Source organism: Streptopelia decaocto, assembly GCF_964273445.1.
Source record: "Streptopelia decaocto genome assembly, chromosome: 3".
NCBI classification, from domain to species: Eukaryota; Metazoa; Chordata; class Aves; order Columbiformes; family Columbidae; genus Streptopelia; species Streptopelia decaocto.
Genome location: NC_138656.1, coordinates 25,500,675 through 25,514,798, shown reverse-complemented (window position 1 = coordinate 25,514,798; position 14,124 = coordinate 25,500,675). Strand labels below are relative to the sequence as shown.

The window sequence follows — 14,124 nt, the reverse complement described above, 5'->3', positions numbered from 1 at the left end:
TGAAATAAATTCATTTTAAGTTACATTAAAATTGAAATTCGTGTAGTATCACCATGTACCTGAGGAGGTTTTATATCTCTGTACATTATAGTATCTATGGTAAATGAAAGTTTTGTATAGAATTTTAAAGGTTTTACTCCCTTGATTGTGGTGAATGAAAGAATTATTATTTTTAATCTGAACTCCATTTTCCAGTGTTTCATCTAAGAAAAGATGTTTTGTAAAATTCTGCATCCAGAAGGTTTTTTTCTCTTGAAAGTAAAAAACAAGGTAGAAGCAGGAGCTTTTGATGAGAAATGTGAATTTTATCACTTCAGGTAATCTGATTTTCAACTACATGAGCAGAAGTTTAATAATAAAAAAAAAATCATGTTTGATGTGAATGCCATCAATGTTGAATGAATTTATATGCTAAAGATTTTTCAGTTGGAACTTGTGAATAGGAAACCCTGGTAATTTTTAAAGCATGCCATTCTACCCAAAATAAATATTTTTTTTTGTTTCCTGAAATTAAATTGCATAATGGAAATATTCTTAGTATATTTACTTCCATGTTTGTGATTTCAGTTGACGTAGATATTAATACTTTAAAGTGTTAAGTACATGAATGAACATTACCTTATTGGAACATTTGCTATTAAGTAAAAAAGCCTGTCATAAATGACAGTAAAAACTATATGTTTCTGTGTTATTGGTTTAAAGCAAAATCCTGATAACTGTATCTTCTCTTAATTTTACTGTACAAATAGCCATCTACAATAGGAATGGGAATTTCCTCCCTAACATGTTGTGAAGATAGGTAGTTTTGTGCTATTTTGAAAGTATTGGTTTTCTTAAAAATACCCCAAACAAACGAACAAAAGAGCCACCTCAAAACATTGACACCATTTAAAATCAGGTGGTTTTTTAAATCACAAGAGCCTCAAAAAGACAGTGGCATACAGTGCAGTGTTTGGTTTTGATTTCTTAAAAACCTTTTTTTTGGTACTTGCTTCTTCATTTAATTCTTATTTTGCAACATCTTTGCTAAATTTTATTTTAATTAATCTTTAGAAGAAGAATTTTATCATTTCAAACATCATTGTTTCGAGCATCATGTAACACTTGAGCTCTACCTTTAGAAACAAAAAGTTGATACTTCCTGCAGGCATTAGTGTACAGAGAGAGTGTCAATTGTGTAGTTTAAGGAACTATTTTGTTATGAGTATCATATTTTTGAGGACTTCCTTTTTTCAAGTGTATTGATCCTCACAGTTCTTCCATGAATTAGGGGAAACAGAAGCGGAAATGATGAACTGCTGCAATCATCTCCGCAAAAGCATCCAAGTGTCCAGTGTAGCATGTAAGTGGGATTCAAAATTAAAAAGCTCCATTCTTCGACATTCTTAATTATTTTACATGCTTCTGTTTTCAGGGCTGAATTCTTCAGGTGGTTTAAGTTCTCTTTCCCAGGAATGGTCTTGATATTTTTTCCAAAGTATTTCCGCTTTGACACTTGTTTTTATGAAGTATTGAGTACTTAAGCCACCAAGGAGGGATGTGGAGGCTCTAGGTCCAGTGTTGTCCTGCTCCCTGGCTCTCGGAGCAGAAGCAGGGGATGGGCTCCGGGCTCAGAGCTGCTGAAGAAAGTAACGTGCAAAGAAGTTCTTTAAGAGATTAGTGGTATAACGTTAACATTTAAAATCTGAGAGAGACATTTTGACAAGTAACATGCTGTGAATCAGATTTTTGTTGCGGAAGGATTGTCAGCAAGGTTTCATCTTTCCTGTGTATATTTTGAAAAGCCAAGAGAATCAGATGTTCTTGTTTCGTAAGCCTACAGAGGCATGATTTTAACCTGTGCAATGAGGAAAATGAACTTTTAACTGCCCGCAGAGCACGGCCACATTATTCCCTGTGATTAACTCCAGTGGGCTTAAGAGCAGAATTTATTAGCAGAACTTCAGGGTATAGAAAAATAACAGTAGGAGATGAATATGTAAGTAACAAATACTCTGTTGCCATGGAATTATGATGAAGGAAGACAAATAAATACATTTTACATACATTGTTATTGTTGCAAGTAGAGGTTTCTCCATGTTGCTGGAGAGCAGAAAAAACGTTACTGAAAATACTTCTTAGGCATTCAGATCTGACATCATGTGTTGTATGTGTTTGCTTCCATTTGCACTAGGGAAAAAAGAGTATTCTCTTTTGATTGCCAGCTTTCATACAATAGGAATATGTGAAATACAAATACCACTTAATTGAAATTGTTTCATTATACGTTTATTGAAAATTGAAGTTTCTTCTCTAGATAATATATGCAAAGAAGTCATAAAGGACAGTAGTTTGGAGAATTAGTAACTAAGTTTTTGTAGATTATAACACATATTACCCTTATAATTCAGTGAAAAGCAGTGATTCTTGTAAGTGTTGATCAAATGAAATGCACCTAACTTTGTGATGAAGTACTGTCCTCTGGTATATATGGGAAAGATTTAAGTCCTTTGTGCAAAGCTCTGTGAAATAAAATGGAAAAGCTGAAAATTTGTAATTTAGTAAGACAGACCTTTGAACCAAATATTTGAAATAGACTTTATCTGCTAATGTGTTGTTGTTTTGTTGTTTGTTTTTTGTTTTGTTTTTGTTTTCTTTTTTTTAGCTTTGTTTACTGATAATAATATATTTTTATTGTGGGTAAATTGACAAAAATAGGTTAGAGATTTAGCATTAATATCCTGGAGGCATCCTGAATAGACAGCTCCTTGCACTGTTGCCAGATCATCCATACCTTGACAGTTCATCTAAGTTCTTAAAAATCTAAGATTTTACAAAGTTCTTACTAGACTATTCCGGTACTTCACTGACCTTGAAAGCCTTTTGCTGTTATGGAACCTTAGTCCTTTTTTTCCTCACTTATTAAAATAAACACAGTCTTTCTTTATAGAGGAAGAGAGGACAGAGTTATAAAAATAAACTTACATAGACAGATTATTTCAAACAAGTAGTAACTTCTGGTCTAAATATTACATTTCCCACAGTGCAGCTTCAGTATCAAAGTGGCCTACAGATAGATTTACCAATAGATTGGATGCAGATCTCTATGGAGATGAAAAGCAGCTGGTAGCACTGTAATGGTGTCATGAGATGAAAGCTTCATTGTAGCTAAATTTATATTCATGTTGTACCAATTACAATTAGGAATTCCAGTGTTAACATTTTACAGTTTGACTTGTGATCATGAGGCTTATATTTTGGGCAGGTAAAAATGTAGCTTCCTATCTTGCTTTTTTCTTGATGAGTTTGTTAGCACTCTTCTTGAATTTTGACTATACAAACAGAAAAAAACCTCTAAACAGAGACTCAAAAACCTGTTATTTTCAATTCTAGTGCAGCTTACGGATCTAACACAAAGTAAGGTCACCTACCAACAGACATGATTATCATGGAATACCTTACTTAAAACGATGAATGGATGTCCACAATGTGAACAGTAAACAGGAGAAAATACTTTTGAGAAGACACCTAATAATACTCAGTATCCCTGATTTTAACTTTGTCCTGCAATGAAAATTGTTTCTTCAGTTGTTGATCTGAGCTTCTTGATCTCAGCTCTTTCCCTGATTTCTGGTTTCTTCTTCTTTCCCTCACAGGATCTTTCTGTTTTCTTTCAAAAGAAAAGTCACAAAGTACAACCTCACCTTCCTTTTTTTTCTCATGTTTTCTATGTATTTGCCCCCAAATTCTCTTTTCTCCTTTATCACAGACACAGAAATTATACTGTGGTTTGTGTTGTTTAACCCTGGTTTTACCCAGTAGCATCAGTATGTCTTCTAATCTGCTTCACACCCCACTACTTCATTTTTCTTCTTAACATCTCACTTTCTTTTATATTAGGATTTTGCAGTGCATAACTAAAAAGCAGAGTATTTTTTTAAATATGTTCCATAGAATCATAAAATCATAGAATGTCAGGGATTGGAAGGGACCTGGAAAGATCATCTAGTCCAATCCCCCTGCTGGAGCAGGAACACCCAGATGAGGTTACACAGGAACGTGTCCAGGCGGGTTTGAATGTCTCCAGAAAAGGAGAATCCACAACCTCCCTGGGCAGCCTGTTCCAGTGCTCTGTTACCCTCACTGAGAAGAAGTTTCTTCTCATACTTAAGTGGAACCTCTTATGTTCCAGCTTAAAGCCATTACCCCTAGTCCTACCATTGTTTGTCACCAAGAAGAGCCTGGCTTCATCCTCGTGACACTCACCCTTTGTATATTTGTAAACATGAATAAGGTCACCCCTCAGTCTCCTCTTCTCCAGACTAAAGAGCCCCAGCTCCCTCAGCCTTTCCTCCTAAGGGAGATGCTCTACTCCCTTCATCATCTTTGTTGCCCTATGCTGGACTCTCTCCAGCAGTTCCCTGTCCTTCTGGAACTGAGGGGCCCAGAACTGGACACAATATTCCAGGTGTGGTCTCACCAGGGCAGAGCAGAGCGGAAGGAGAACCTTTTTCGACCTACTAACCGCCCCCCTTCTAATACACCCCAGGATGCCATTGGCCTTCCTGGCCACAAGGGCACAGTGCTGGCTCATGGTCATCTTGTCCACCAGGACTCCCAGGTCCCATTCCCCTACACTGCTCTCTAATAGGTCATTCCCCAACTTATATTGGAACCTGGAGTTGTTCCTGCCCAGGTGCAAGACTCTACACTTGCCCTTATTATATTTCATTAAATTTTTCCCTGCCCAACTCTCCAGCCTGTCCAGGTCTCTGGATGGCAGCACAGCCTTCTGGCGTGTCAGCCACTCCTCCCAGCTTGGTGTCATCAGCATGAAACAAAATGGGTTTGTTTATGTGAAATGGAAAACAAAATATTGTTTAGATTGTTTCTTTAGTTAATTTCATTGCTTTATTTTAATGTTTTTAAGCTTTTGTCACTACAACATTTTGTAGGAAGGAGATTCATAAGTTTATTATACACTAAGGATTAAACTACCTACTTTGTTTGTTTCAAAACTGCTACCCGTCTCAAAAGGCAAAATGTTTTGGTTTGGATATCCACTGTAATGAGTTTAACTCTGTCATAAACTGATTTAGACTGAGGTTGCATTATTAAACTGTACAAATAAGTCACAATTGGGAAAAAGTGCTGTCATCACCTTCTCCCAGTACAGATGTCTCGATGCTTTGATGGTTTGTGATGGAGTGTCGCCCAGCTGTTCACTTGGTGTTATGTCTTTTTTTGGTGGACTTGCAGCATGATCACAATCAAATTTGAGACCTCAGCTTTGAACAGTCTCAGGTTGACTGTGGTTAAATTCCTGGCCCAACAAAATAGTAAGATAAATAAGCACCGTGGGGTAATGTGTTAAAAGACCAGAAAACTTAAGTAATAGGTGTGGTTGTGACAGGCTGAGGCTTTCAAGTGTGCAATGTGTACTGTGACTGCTGAATCAAGTCATCTTTCTTTAAACTTTCCATTTTGTATTCTACTGTGGAAGTCAGGAATCAAAAGTTTCCTGTTTTGCGAGTGCCAAGAACCAGAGAGTGAATGTATACTTGTAATTCATTTTCAGCAATTTACAATTTGCAGCCCATTTGAAATTTATTTTTTGAATTGAATAAAGAACTTTTGGAGAAATAACCGAAGATTTAAAATTCAGAATTTGCACCTTGGGGAGTAGAAGTCAGAGAATTTCATGGAGGTCCTCCTTTAGTAGTAAGAATACGTTTGCCAGCAACAGTGAGTGAAGGTTTGTTAATGAGGAACTGGATTGCTGCTCAAAACTTCTGCCAGACTTCTTGGAAATGTTTTTTTTTTTTTTGAGAAGAACTAGTTAAAATGTCAACATGAAGGATACTATTGTACGTTCATAATTTCTTCTTGCAGGTGTCGTGTCTTCTATAATTTGAGATTCTGTAATGCGTTTGGGCTTTATATGCCAGATTAAGTTACTTGCTTTTAAAGTTAACTTTTATCTTGATGAGGCTTTGTGCTATTTAGGTTTTAGGGCTGATCTTGCGCCCATGTCAGCTGTTGCTGGAAATGATAGAGACATTTGGAATCTGGAAGAATCAGCTTCACAAAATCATCATGACTCCTTGAAAGAGTGCTGCCAGATTCCCAAATGAGTCAAGCCATATTTGAAAAGTCAGTGGATCCAATTTACATTTGGATACAATTTACATACATAAAGGAATGTACTGATAATTCCAAAGTCTCTTCATGGCTACAAAGCAGATTGCCCTGCCATGGGGTGGATTCCATCCAGTCCCTTGTGTTCAGTGGTATGAAATCTATGTGCCAGTGCATGAAATCAAGAAATGAAAGTAGGAACACCTATGGTATGATTAGTGTTAGTCTTAATTTTTTTCTTACGGGCAGTAATGAGGGGTTAAAATGATAAAAATTAATATTGGAAGCTCACATCAAAGATTTGACAGTGAGAATTCATGAGAGGTCTGAATTTTTTGGAGGTTTGCCACGTGGAAATTAAAGCATCACTTGCTGAGCCTTTTAGGATGGCATTTTTCCTTTCCCACCCAAGGCAAAGTGTCTGTTGAAGTTCTGGATCCCTGGATCAGTTAAATTCCTTGTAAGCTAATTTATTCTAGGCAGAGTGCATCCTTCTATTTGCATGTGTTCTGTTATTTTACTACTCATAAATTCTCAGTCTAGAGAATAACCTTTACAAAGGATGAATACGAATTTCCTGCATTTTATTATCTTCATAGTTCCACTAGTGTTTTCAATTTTTGGAAAGTGAAAGATCCAAGGTTTAATGTTCTCCAGGATGCTGACAAATTACGTTACAGGTCTTACCTTAGCAATTGAAGTAAATAAGAACCATAGAGGCTGCTCTTCATCTTCTGCTATTGTTTCTCCTGAATCATGAAGCAATGGAAACAAAAAGTTAATAATTATTTTAATTCCAAACCCCTTTAGTCTTTGCCACCTCTAACATGTGCAAACTGAGTGTATATTAAGGATGAACATTTTTTTACTGTGTGAATGAATGGAACTTCTGTTATTGTCAGTAAGTTGCTTTCCTAATTTTCTATGCATTATTCTGAGAATTGGCTTTCCAGTAACATCATTCCATAAAATACGTAGAACTTTTAATCTGTTTTATAGGGTTGCGACTCTCAAATGAGCATGTCAGAAGTGTCCTGCAGTGAAAGTACCTCCTCTTGTCAGTCGCTGGTACATGGCTCAGCTCCAGAAATCCTCGTTGGCCTCCTTTATAACGCTACAACGGGAAGATTATCAGCAGAAGTGATAAAAGGCAGCCACTTCAAAAACTTGGCAGCGAACAGACCACCCAGTGAGTGAAAATCTTTTTTTCATCCTAATGCTTCTGTACTGGTGGGGCTCTCAGTAGCAAGGACTTCAATCCTATCATTTAGTCTTACCCAAGCAAAGCGAAATAGAGCAATCATCAACTAATCTGTTTCATGTTTTATATTTCTAGTCAGTTGGGAAATAGCAAAAATCTAAAATTCAAAATATTAATTGTAAGTTGACAAGACTGTTTTAATTTTTCATGATGACTGACTAATAAATTACCTTTATCATAATGATTAATTGCTAAATTACTAATGCCTCACATCACAGGCCAAGAATAAAAATTTAGTGTTTAAAGAGAAGGTACATGCCAGCTAATATTAATATAAACACTCTGAACAGTTATTGCTATTCCTAGAGGAGTTGATACTGCAGTCTTTAATTGCCTATGTGCTTGTGTATATGTGGTAGTAATATATGTAACTTGGGAATGTCAGTGAAGACAACGGAGAAACAAATTGAGACCTTTAGCATATTTACTGTGCAGAAGGAGTGTTCACCATCAGAAAAGACTTGAACTGTATGTTCAAGTATTTGTTCAAAAATACATTTGTCTGAAATATCTGTGAACTTTATATACTTTAAAATTAGAGCCAGATGGATTGTCGCACACCCAGAATGTTTTTACTGTCTCTAATTCTTTGATACAGCTCAAGAAAGTTCAGTAATAAACTTTTTAATTTGTTGTTGTTGTTGTTGTTGTTGTTGTTGTTGTTTTTTTGGATTATGAGTCTGGTTTATCTAAGTTGTAGCCAGACATCCCTCCCTGTTCCTTTTGGTTTTGTCTGGAGGTTCAGGTTTGAGCCCCACTTTCTGTTTCCTAATCCCCATATTTGTATGGCACTAGCAGATTATCTGTCACTACTAGGCTATGTAGCAGGCTGCCAACATTTTATGAGTTTACGTGTCTTCAGAGTTTAGGAAATACACCAAACATCTTGAGACTGATACTCTTCTCTTTCTCTCTTGACCCATGTTTTATTCCATTCATTAATTACATATGGCTCAACCTTGCTCTGCTTCCCTTTCTCTCTGTTTTTCACACTGATGGAGCCAGACTTGGTTAACATGGCCAGAGAAGGAAGACAAAAGAAGAATCTCTAATACTTTTACATAATTAGGTAGTTGCCCAGAGTCACCTGTTGGGAGACAAAGCACAGAAACAGATGGGGAGGGCCAAGAAGGCCCAAGGACACTGAGGTGAGGGAAAGGAATGAACAGGAGAGATGTGGAGAGAAGGGACCATGTGTTCCCATAAAGCAAAAACAAGTGGGTGGCTTATTCTTATCTTTATGGCAACTCTAGAGAAAGCCATGTTTTTCTTAATATTTAGAACATACAAGTTAGATGTGGTTTCAGTACTTCTTTTGAAGACAGATATGCTCGTTCCTTGGTATGTTAATTCCCAAAATGTGCCCTGTGTGCCTGCGCTGTCTAGCTAACAGTGTGTGAGTCATGGGGGTCAAATATCTGTTACAGATTGGAAGAAAGCAGCATAGAACATGGCATGTAGCCCTGTAACATCATGTTCTGGCTAAGCTTTTTGGAGGGAAGATCTTGCATGTTACCTTTTGTCATCCCCTGTGAAAGACAGGGAGAATTTTTGATATGAGTAAGCATAGTCCAGTTCTATTTAGGCAAATGCAGGTTTGGAATTCCATTTTTTCTAGAAAGCTGGAAACTAATGGATCTAGTAAGACCATGCACAGAATATTGTGGAATCCAAATTTTTCCTGTGGGCTGTTTGTGCCATATTCCTCCCCCAGCCCCCAGCAGTGGTAGCACTCTCTTGTAAACTCCCAGACCCAGGTGCGTACCACTGCCCTTTCCTAACTCCCTGCCAAGTGCATCCAGGGTGCACCCCAACCTCTCTCTGTGCCATCGCTTCCACTAAATTAAAACCAGAGCACGTAGAGTTGATGATTAAGTGCTCTGACCACATTTGTTGTTTGGACCATCAGTGGTCCGAAATCCTGAGAACTGCTGCAAAGTACATGCACAGGTCAGTTTTAATTCAGGTCTTGAGAAGCTTTGATAACGAAAGGGAAGCAATTATTCTTTCCCACATGCACTCCTTTGTGTAGTCTAGGTGTTGCGAACCTATGCAGTTTTTGTGAAATGCTGCTGTAGCAAATATGGATTGAGTCTTAGGTTTCTGCTTCTTGGCAGTATATACTCCTCTGCTGCGTGTTTATATGTTATATAGTAACTCATTTAGCAACTGAGTATAAGCAAATAGGCCAAATCCTGCAGGCAATAAGTTGATGTTAGAATGTGTCTTTGTTTCTCTGTGTGATAGTTAATATTTTGTCTGAGAAAAAGGTGCTTCTTAGTATCCTTTAAAATGTTGTTGAAAGAGGGTACAATCTTTTGCACATCAAATCCATATACATGTATGCATGCACCCATACATTAAATCCATAAATACATGGATTTTAACAAGTGAGATCTCTACATTTTAAGGAGAAACCCATAGCTGAATTTCAGATGTAAGCATCCCTCAGCTATTTTTAGAGATCAAATCAGAGTCACTCTCTTGCCCAAGTCCACCACTAGTCAAGACCTAAAGTATTGCAATCAAATATCCACATTTATAAAAGCTGAGGGCAAAACCAGTTTGGTATTCAGTTCAGTGATTTTTTTTTTTCATTTTATTGCTTGTAATATATGAAGTATAATTAGTGTGTGCAGTTTTTCTTAATATGCTGGAGTTTGCATGAAAAAGCCTAAGGTTTGATAAAAAGGATACCGTGATTTTTACCCAATCGCTTGCATGATTTTTTCTGTGTTGAGTGTGCTTTAGAACCCAGTAGCTATTAGTGCTAAGATAACCCATTATGTAAGCAGTGTAATTTTTGTTAAAGATTACACAAAAACTGCACAAAATTTTCATTTCATTAAATTTTACCCAACAATCCTTTTGTTCAGTCCTTTTTTCTGATCTATGCTGCCAAGGTTTTGTGTTCTTCCACTCCAGTGAATAATGTTTCCTCTTAAACTTTAACCTTTGATCCTCTCTCACCCAACTATTGACATCTGGTCATTATTTCTTTTACTGCTTTCCACCCCCTGTTGTCAGACGGACTGTTCTGTTGTCTAAAACACTTGATAGGTGGACAGGTTTATATAATCCGAGGTGAGTTCCTGTAGAAACTAATTGGATGTTGTCTTTTTCATGCAAAAGAAAACTTGCCAGCAGTAAAGCTATCCACGGCTGCCTGCCATAGTGGTTTATAAAAGTATATGTTTATTATTTGTGGCACTCTCTAATGCAAAAATTGCATTTATCTCTGATTATGGATGTTGGGATTTCAGTGTACCTGCAAAGTGAAAATATTCAATGTGTTTCTTTTTACATAAACTCGGATCATTTAATAATTTTATTCATTAACATGAATATGACAGGAATAAATAATGAAACACTATAGATCGTTTTACACAGTTGCATATTTCTTAAAATCGGTTAACTTCATGAAATGCGCATCCTTCTGCAGGAGCATGGCTTGGTGCCTCTAGTGAAATGAAAAAGGAGCTTTAAAAGTAAGGGCTTATACCCAAATACTAACACGCACTGTGTGCTAACCGCACTTACTTGCATCAGATTCTTAAATGTACTTCTGTGTTTTAAACAACTATCTTGAATTATGCAAAAATTCATTTCTCTTTAAAGGTGTAAACTTCCATCTTTGAATGCACTTTGCTACATTTTGGTCTTTAAAATAAATAAAATTGAAAAGCCCAAAGTGAGAACCACATCCATGCAGAGATTATTTTTAAGCATTTCATTCTGACTGTTTTGATATCACTGCATATCTATAGATTTTTTTTCTCTTCATTAGTTGCCTTCATTCCACTTCCTTTATTCTTATTCTCTGAAAATTCAGTGGTATGCTTTACAGTGTTGTGGCTAGTTGGAGCTTGCTAAATGTTAACGCAACTGAAGTTTGTTTAGAACAAACAAGGGGGCTTGATGGGAAGAGGATTATGAGGTATACCTTTAACTTAACCATTTACATAGTACTGAAGCTAATTAACATGTTAGTGTGTTTGTAATATTTTGCTTACTTGTCATCTTTCCATGTGTCTAAAATGAGCTGTGTTCAGTTAGCCTGGTATACACCATATCCTTGTGTCTTGTAAATATCTCATTCTCAAAACCTTTTGTTCTAAAATATCTGGCATTCCAAAATATTATTTCTTTTGTAGATACGTACGTTAAGTTAACACTGCTGAACTCGATGGGGCAAGAGATGTCCAAATGCAAAACTTCGATCCGCCGAGGACAGCCAAATCCTGTATACAAAGAAACCTTCGTTTTCCAAGTGGCACTGTTTCAGCTCTCAGATGTGACGCTCATACTGTCTGTATATAATAAGCGCAGCATGAAACGAAAAGAGATGATAGGGTGGATTTCCTTAGGTCTCAACAGCTCAGGAGAAGATGAACTCAATCACTGGACTGAAATGAAGGAATCTAAAGGACGGCAAGTGTGCAGATGGCATACTTTACTAGAATCGTGACAGGCAGTACAAAGCGCAGGCGTGGTTTTAAGGGAGTTTGGACTCTCGAGAAGATGATCATCCCCGGTCACAATCGACAGATATGTTGTGGAAGTGAAAAAGGAAAACTGAGGTCAACATTCCATCGTAAAGAACACACAACATGCAAAATGGCGGGGTTTAATATATAATCACTTAGTGTCAGGCACTCCTTGGTGTCAGAGAAGCCTTGCTGTACACAGATACATTAGCGGTCCCTCCCCCATCCACCTGATGCTGTAGTTGTTTTGTGGTTTTCAGTTCAGAAACATTTTATATAAGGTTCTCCAAATTAATGTAAGCTCCTCCTTGTGTACTTTTTGTATTGCTCTAATACTGTAGCTTCTCACCTGCCTGCATTCAGATTAAAGGTCAATAATTTGCACTTTGAGAAAAAGTTAATGATCTGTAGAGCAAAAGAAAAAAAAAACCAACAAAAACCACCAGTGGAGAACACTTAGTAGTAGAGCAAATATGAATATACTGTTGTTTTACACTGAGTTTCTTTCCAGGAGCTTCGTACAAGGAAGCTTTCTTTTTTTTTTTTTTTTTTTTTTTTTTTAAATGCAGTTGGTTTGAAAAGTACTAGCATTTGGGCATCAGGTGAACTTTGACTTCAAAATAATGTTTCTTCAATCTGTGACAGGAACGAGCTCCATATATGGCATAAATTGGGTTTTTCCCTCTTGCCTGTAGTTCTGCCTAGTCCAAAGAGACCAGATCATTAGTTTGGTCCCTTCCAAATCTCCTTAGACAGGTTGTACTGTAAAACTATGTAACTTTCTGTTGAAAGCACTTCCTGTATTCATGTATTCCAATGTAGGAAGCTCATAGAGCACGAGTTTACTAAAATCTATTTTCGTTAAACAAATTGATACTAATTTATTTAAAATGTCAGCAGTTGGAAGTTAGGTTGAAATGCTGCAAAGGAAGTGCAAATGAATGCAAAATATTATGGCTTTGGTTGAAATAGGTGTCCATTTGAGTCCCTTCTGAGCTGTTTTAGGGATTACCACTTGCTGTTGGTTGAAGTCGAGAGCAGATCAGGAGTTTTTACCTTTCTTCTTGGAGAAGAGAACATCAGTAAGTTATTTTTCTAGTGATTTGCCAGCGATTTGAATGAATGTTTACACCCAAAATAGAAGTTTGCTTTGTTTATGTTCATGTTGGGCAACACAGCTTTCTAACGACACAGTCAAGGAGCCGCAGTATCACAAGAAGGTTTGCTGTCACATAAACACTCATGGCTTCCACTGAAATTAGGGAAATAACAGTGCTTCTGAGACTCCTGTTTGATCCAGATACTTTAATTGGGATCAAACTGAATTACTGACTGCTGAATCTAACTCATATTACTGAAATTGTGGCTTATTGAGTAAATGTATTGTTTAAAAACTTCCCAATTCAAATATTCTTTCTGCCTGTCATTATAAGTTTCACTTATTTTTAATTGTTGCTGTGTAGTAAGCAAAGCTTTTTTTCATATAAATGATGGGGATGTCTTACTAATATGAGACCTCACTGATTGTTGTAGTGGTTGGTAGGTAGAAGAGTGAAGTTCTGGATTTTGTTGGGAGAAATAGTAGTAGCCTGGAGTGTTCTCATTAGGACAAAAGTTTTTCACTTGAATTTCTTTAAAATACGTTTGAAGAATCCTGGCTTTAGGGTACACAGTCAGTCAAGTACAGCGAGATTGAAGACAGTGAGTATGCTGTAATAAATATATTTAACGTAGTTCTCAAATTCTCACACTACTTAACAATTTAATTAAGTCATTTTTAAAGGATATGGTAATTCCACTTCTTGGTTTATTTGGTGCCTTTTGAGGGGTTTATTTGCAGACCCAGGCTTTCAGTTTGTATTGATTTAAAGCATTACAACACTTCTTTTTTTTTTTTTTTTTTTTTTTTTTTTTTTTTTTTTTTTTTTCCCCCGGTATTGCACTGCTGCTTCATTTACAGAAGATTTATTTACTAATTACAAATAATGCAGAAATTTTCTTTAAAAAGGAATGATCTTGCAGTAATCCTACAAGTCATCTCTTTCAGTCCTTTTTGTTGCTCAGTGTGTGAAATGTAATGCTGACTGTAGAATTTAATAAAAAATCAACATTAATGTTATATGCATAAGGAAGGTGCTCAGATTTTCCTAATCTTTTCAGCTTTCCATATAATAGAAATACTGACTTAGAAGCCAATCAAAAACAATTTTTCAATGGATGTGGAAGTGTTTTTATTAATTCTGTTTGTGGATATTTGGA

The 14,124-nt window shown here is 36.6% G+C and overlaps 1 protein-coding gene across 1 annotated transcript in view; it reads left to right on the top strand.

Moving 5' to 3' along the window:
• SYT14 (synaptotagmin 14) overlaps window positions 1-13,759 on the top strand; it is a 57,367-nt gene extending 43,608 nt beyond the window's left edge. Inside the window, exons 5-6 of the mRNA XM_082047991.1 lie at window positions 7,117-7,306; window positions 11,533-13,759. Coding sequence (XP_081904117.1) covers window positions 7,117-7,306; window positions 11,533-11,846 — 504 coding nt within the window. The 3' untranslated portion in view covers window positions 11,847-13,759. The remainder of the gene's footprint in view (window positions 1-7,116; window positions 7,307-11,532) is intronic.
• Window positions 13,760-14,124: the final 365 nt, after the last annotated feature.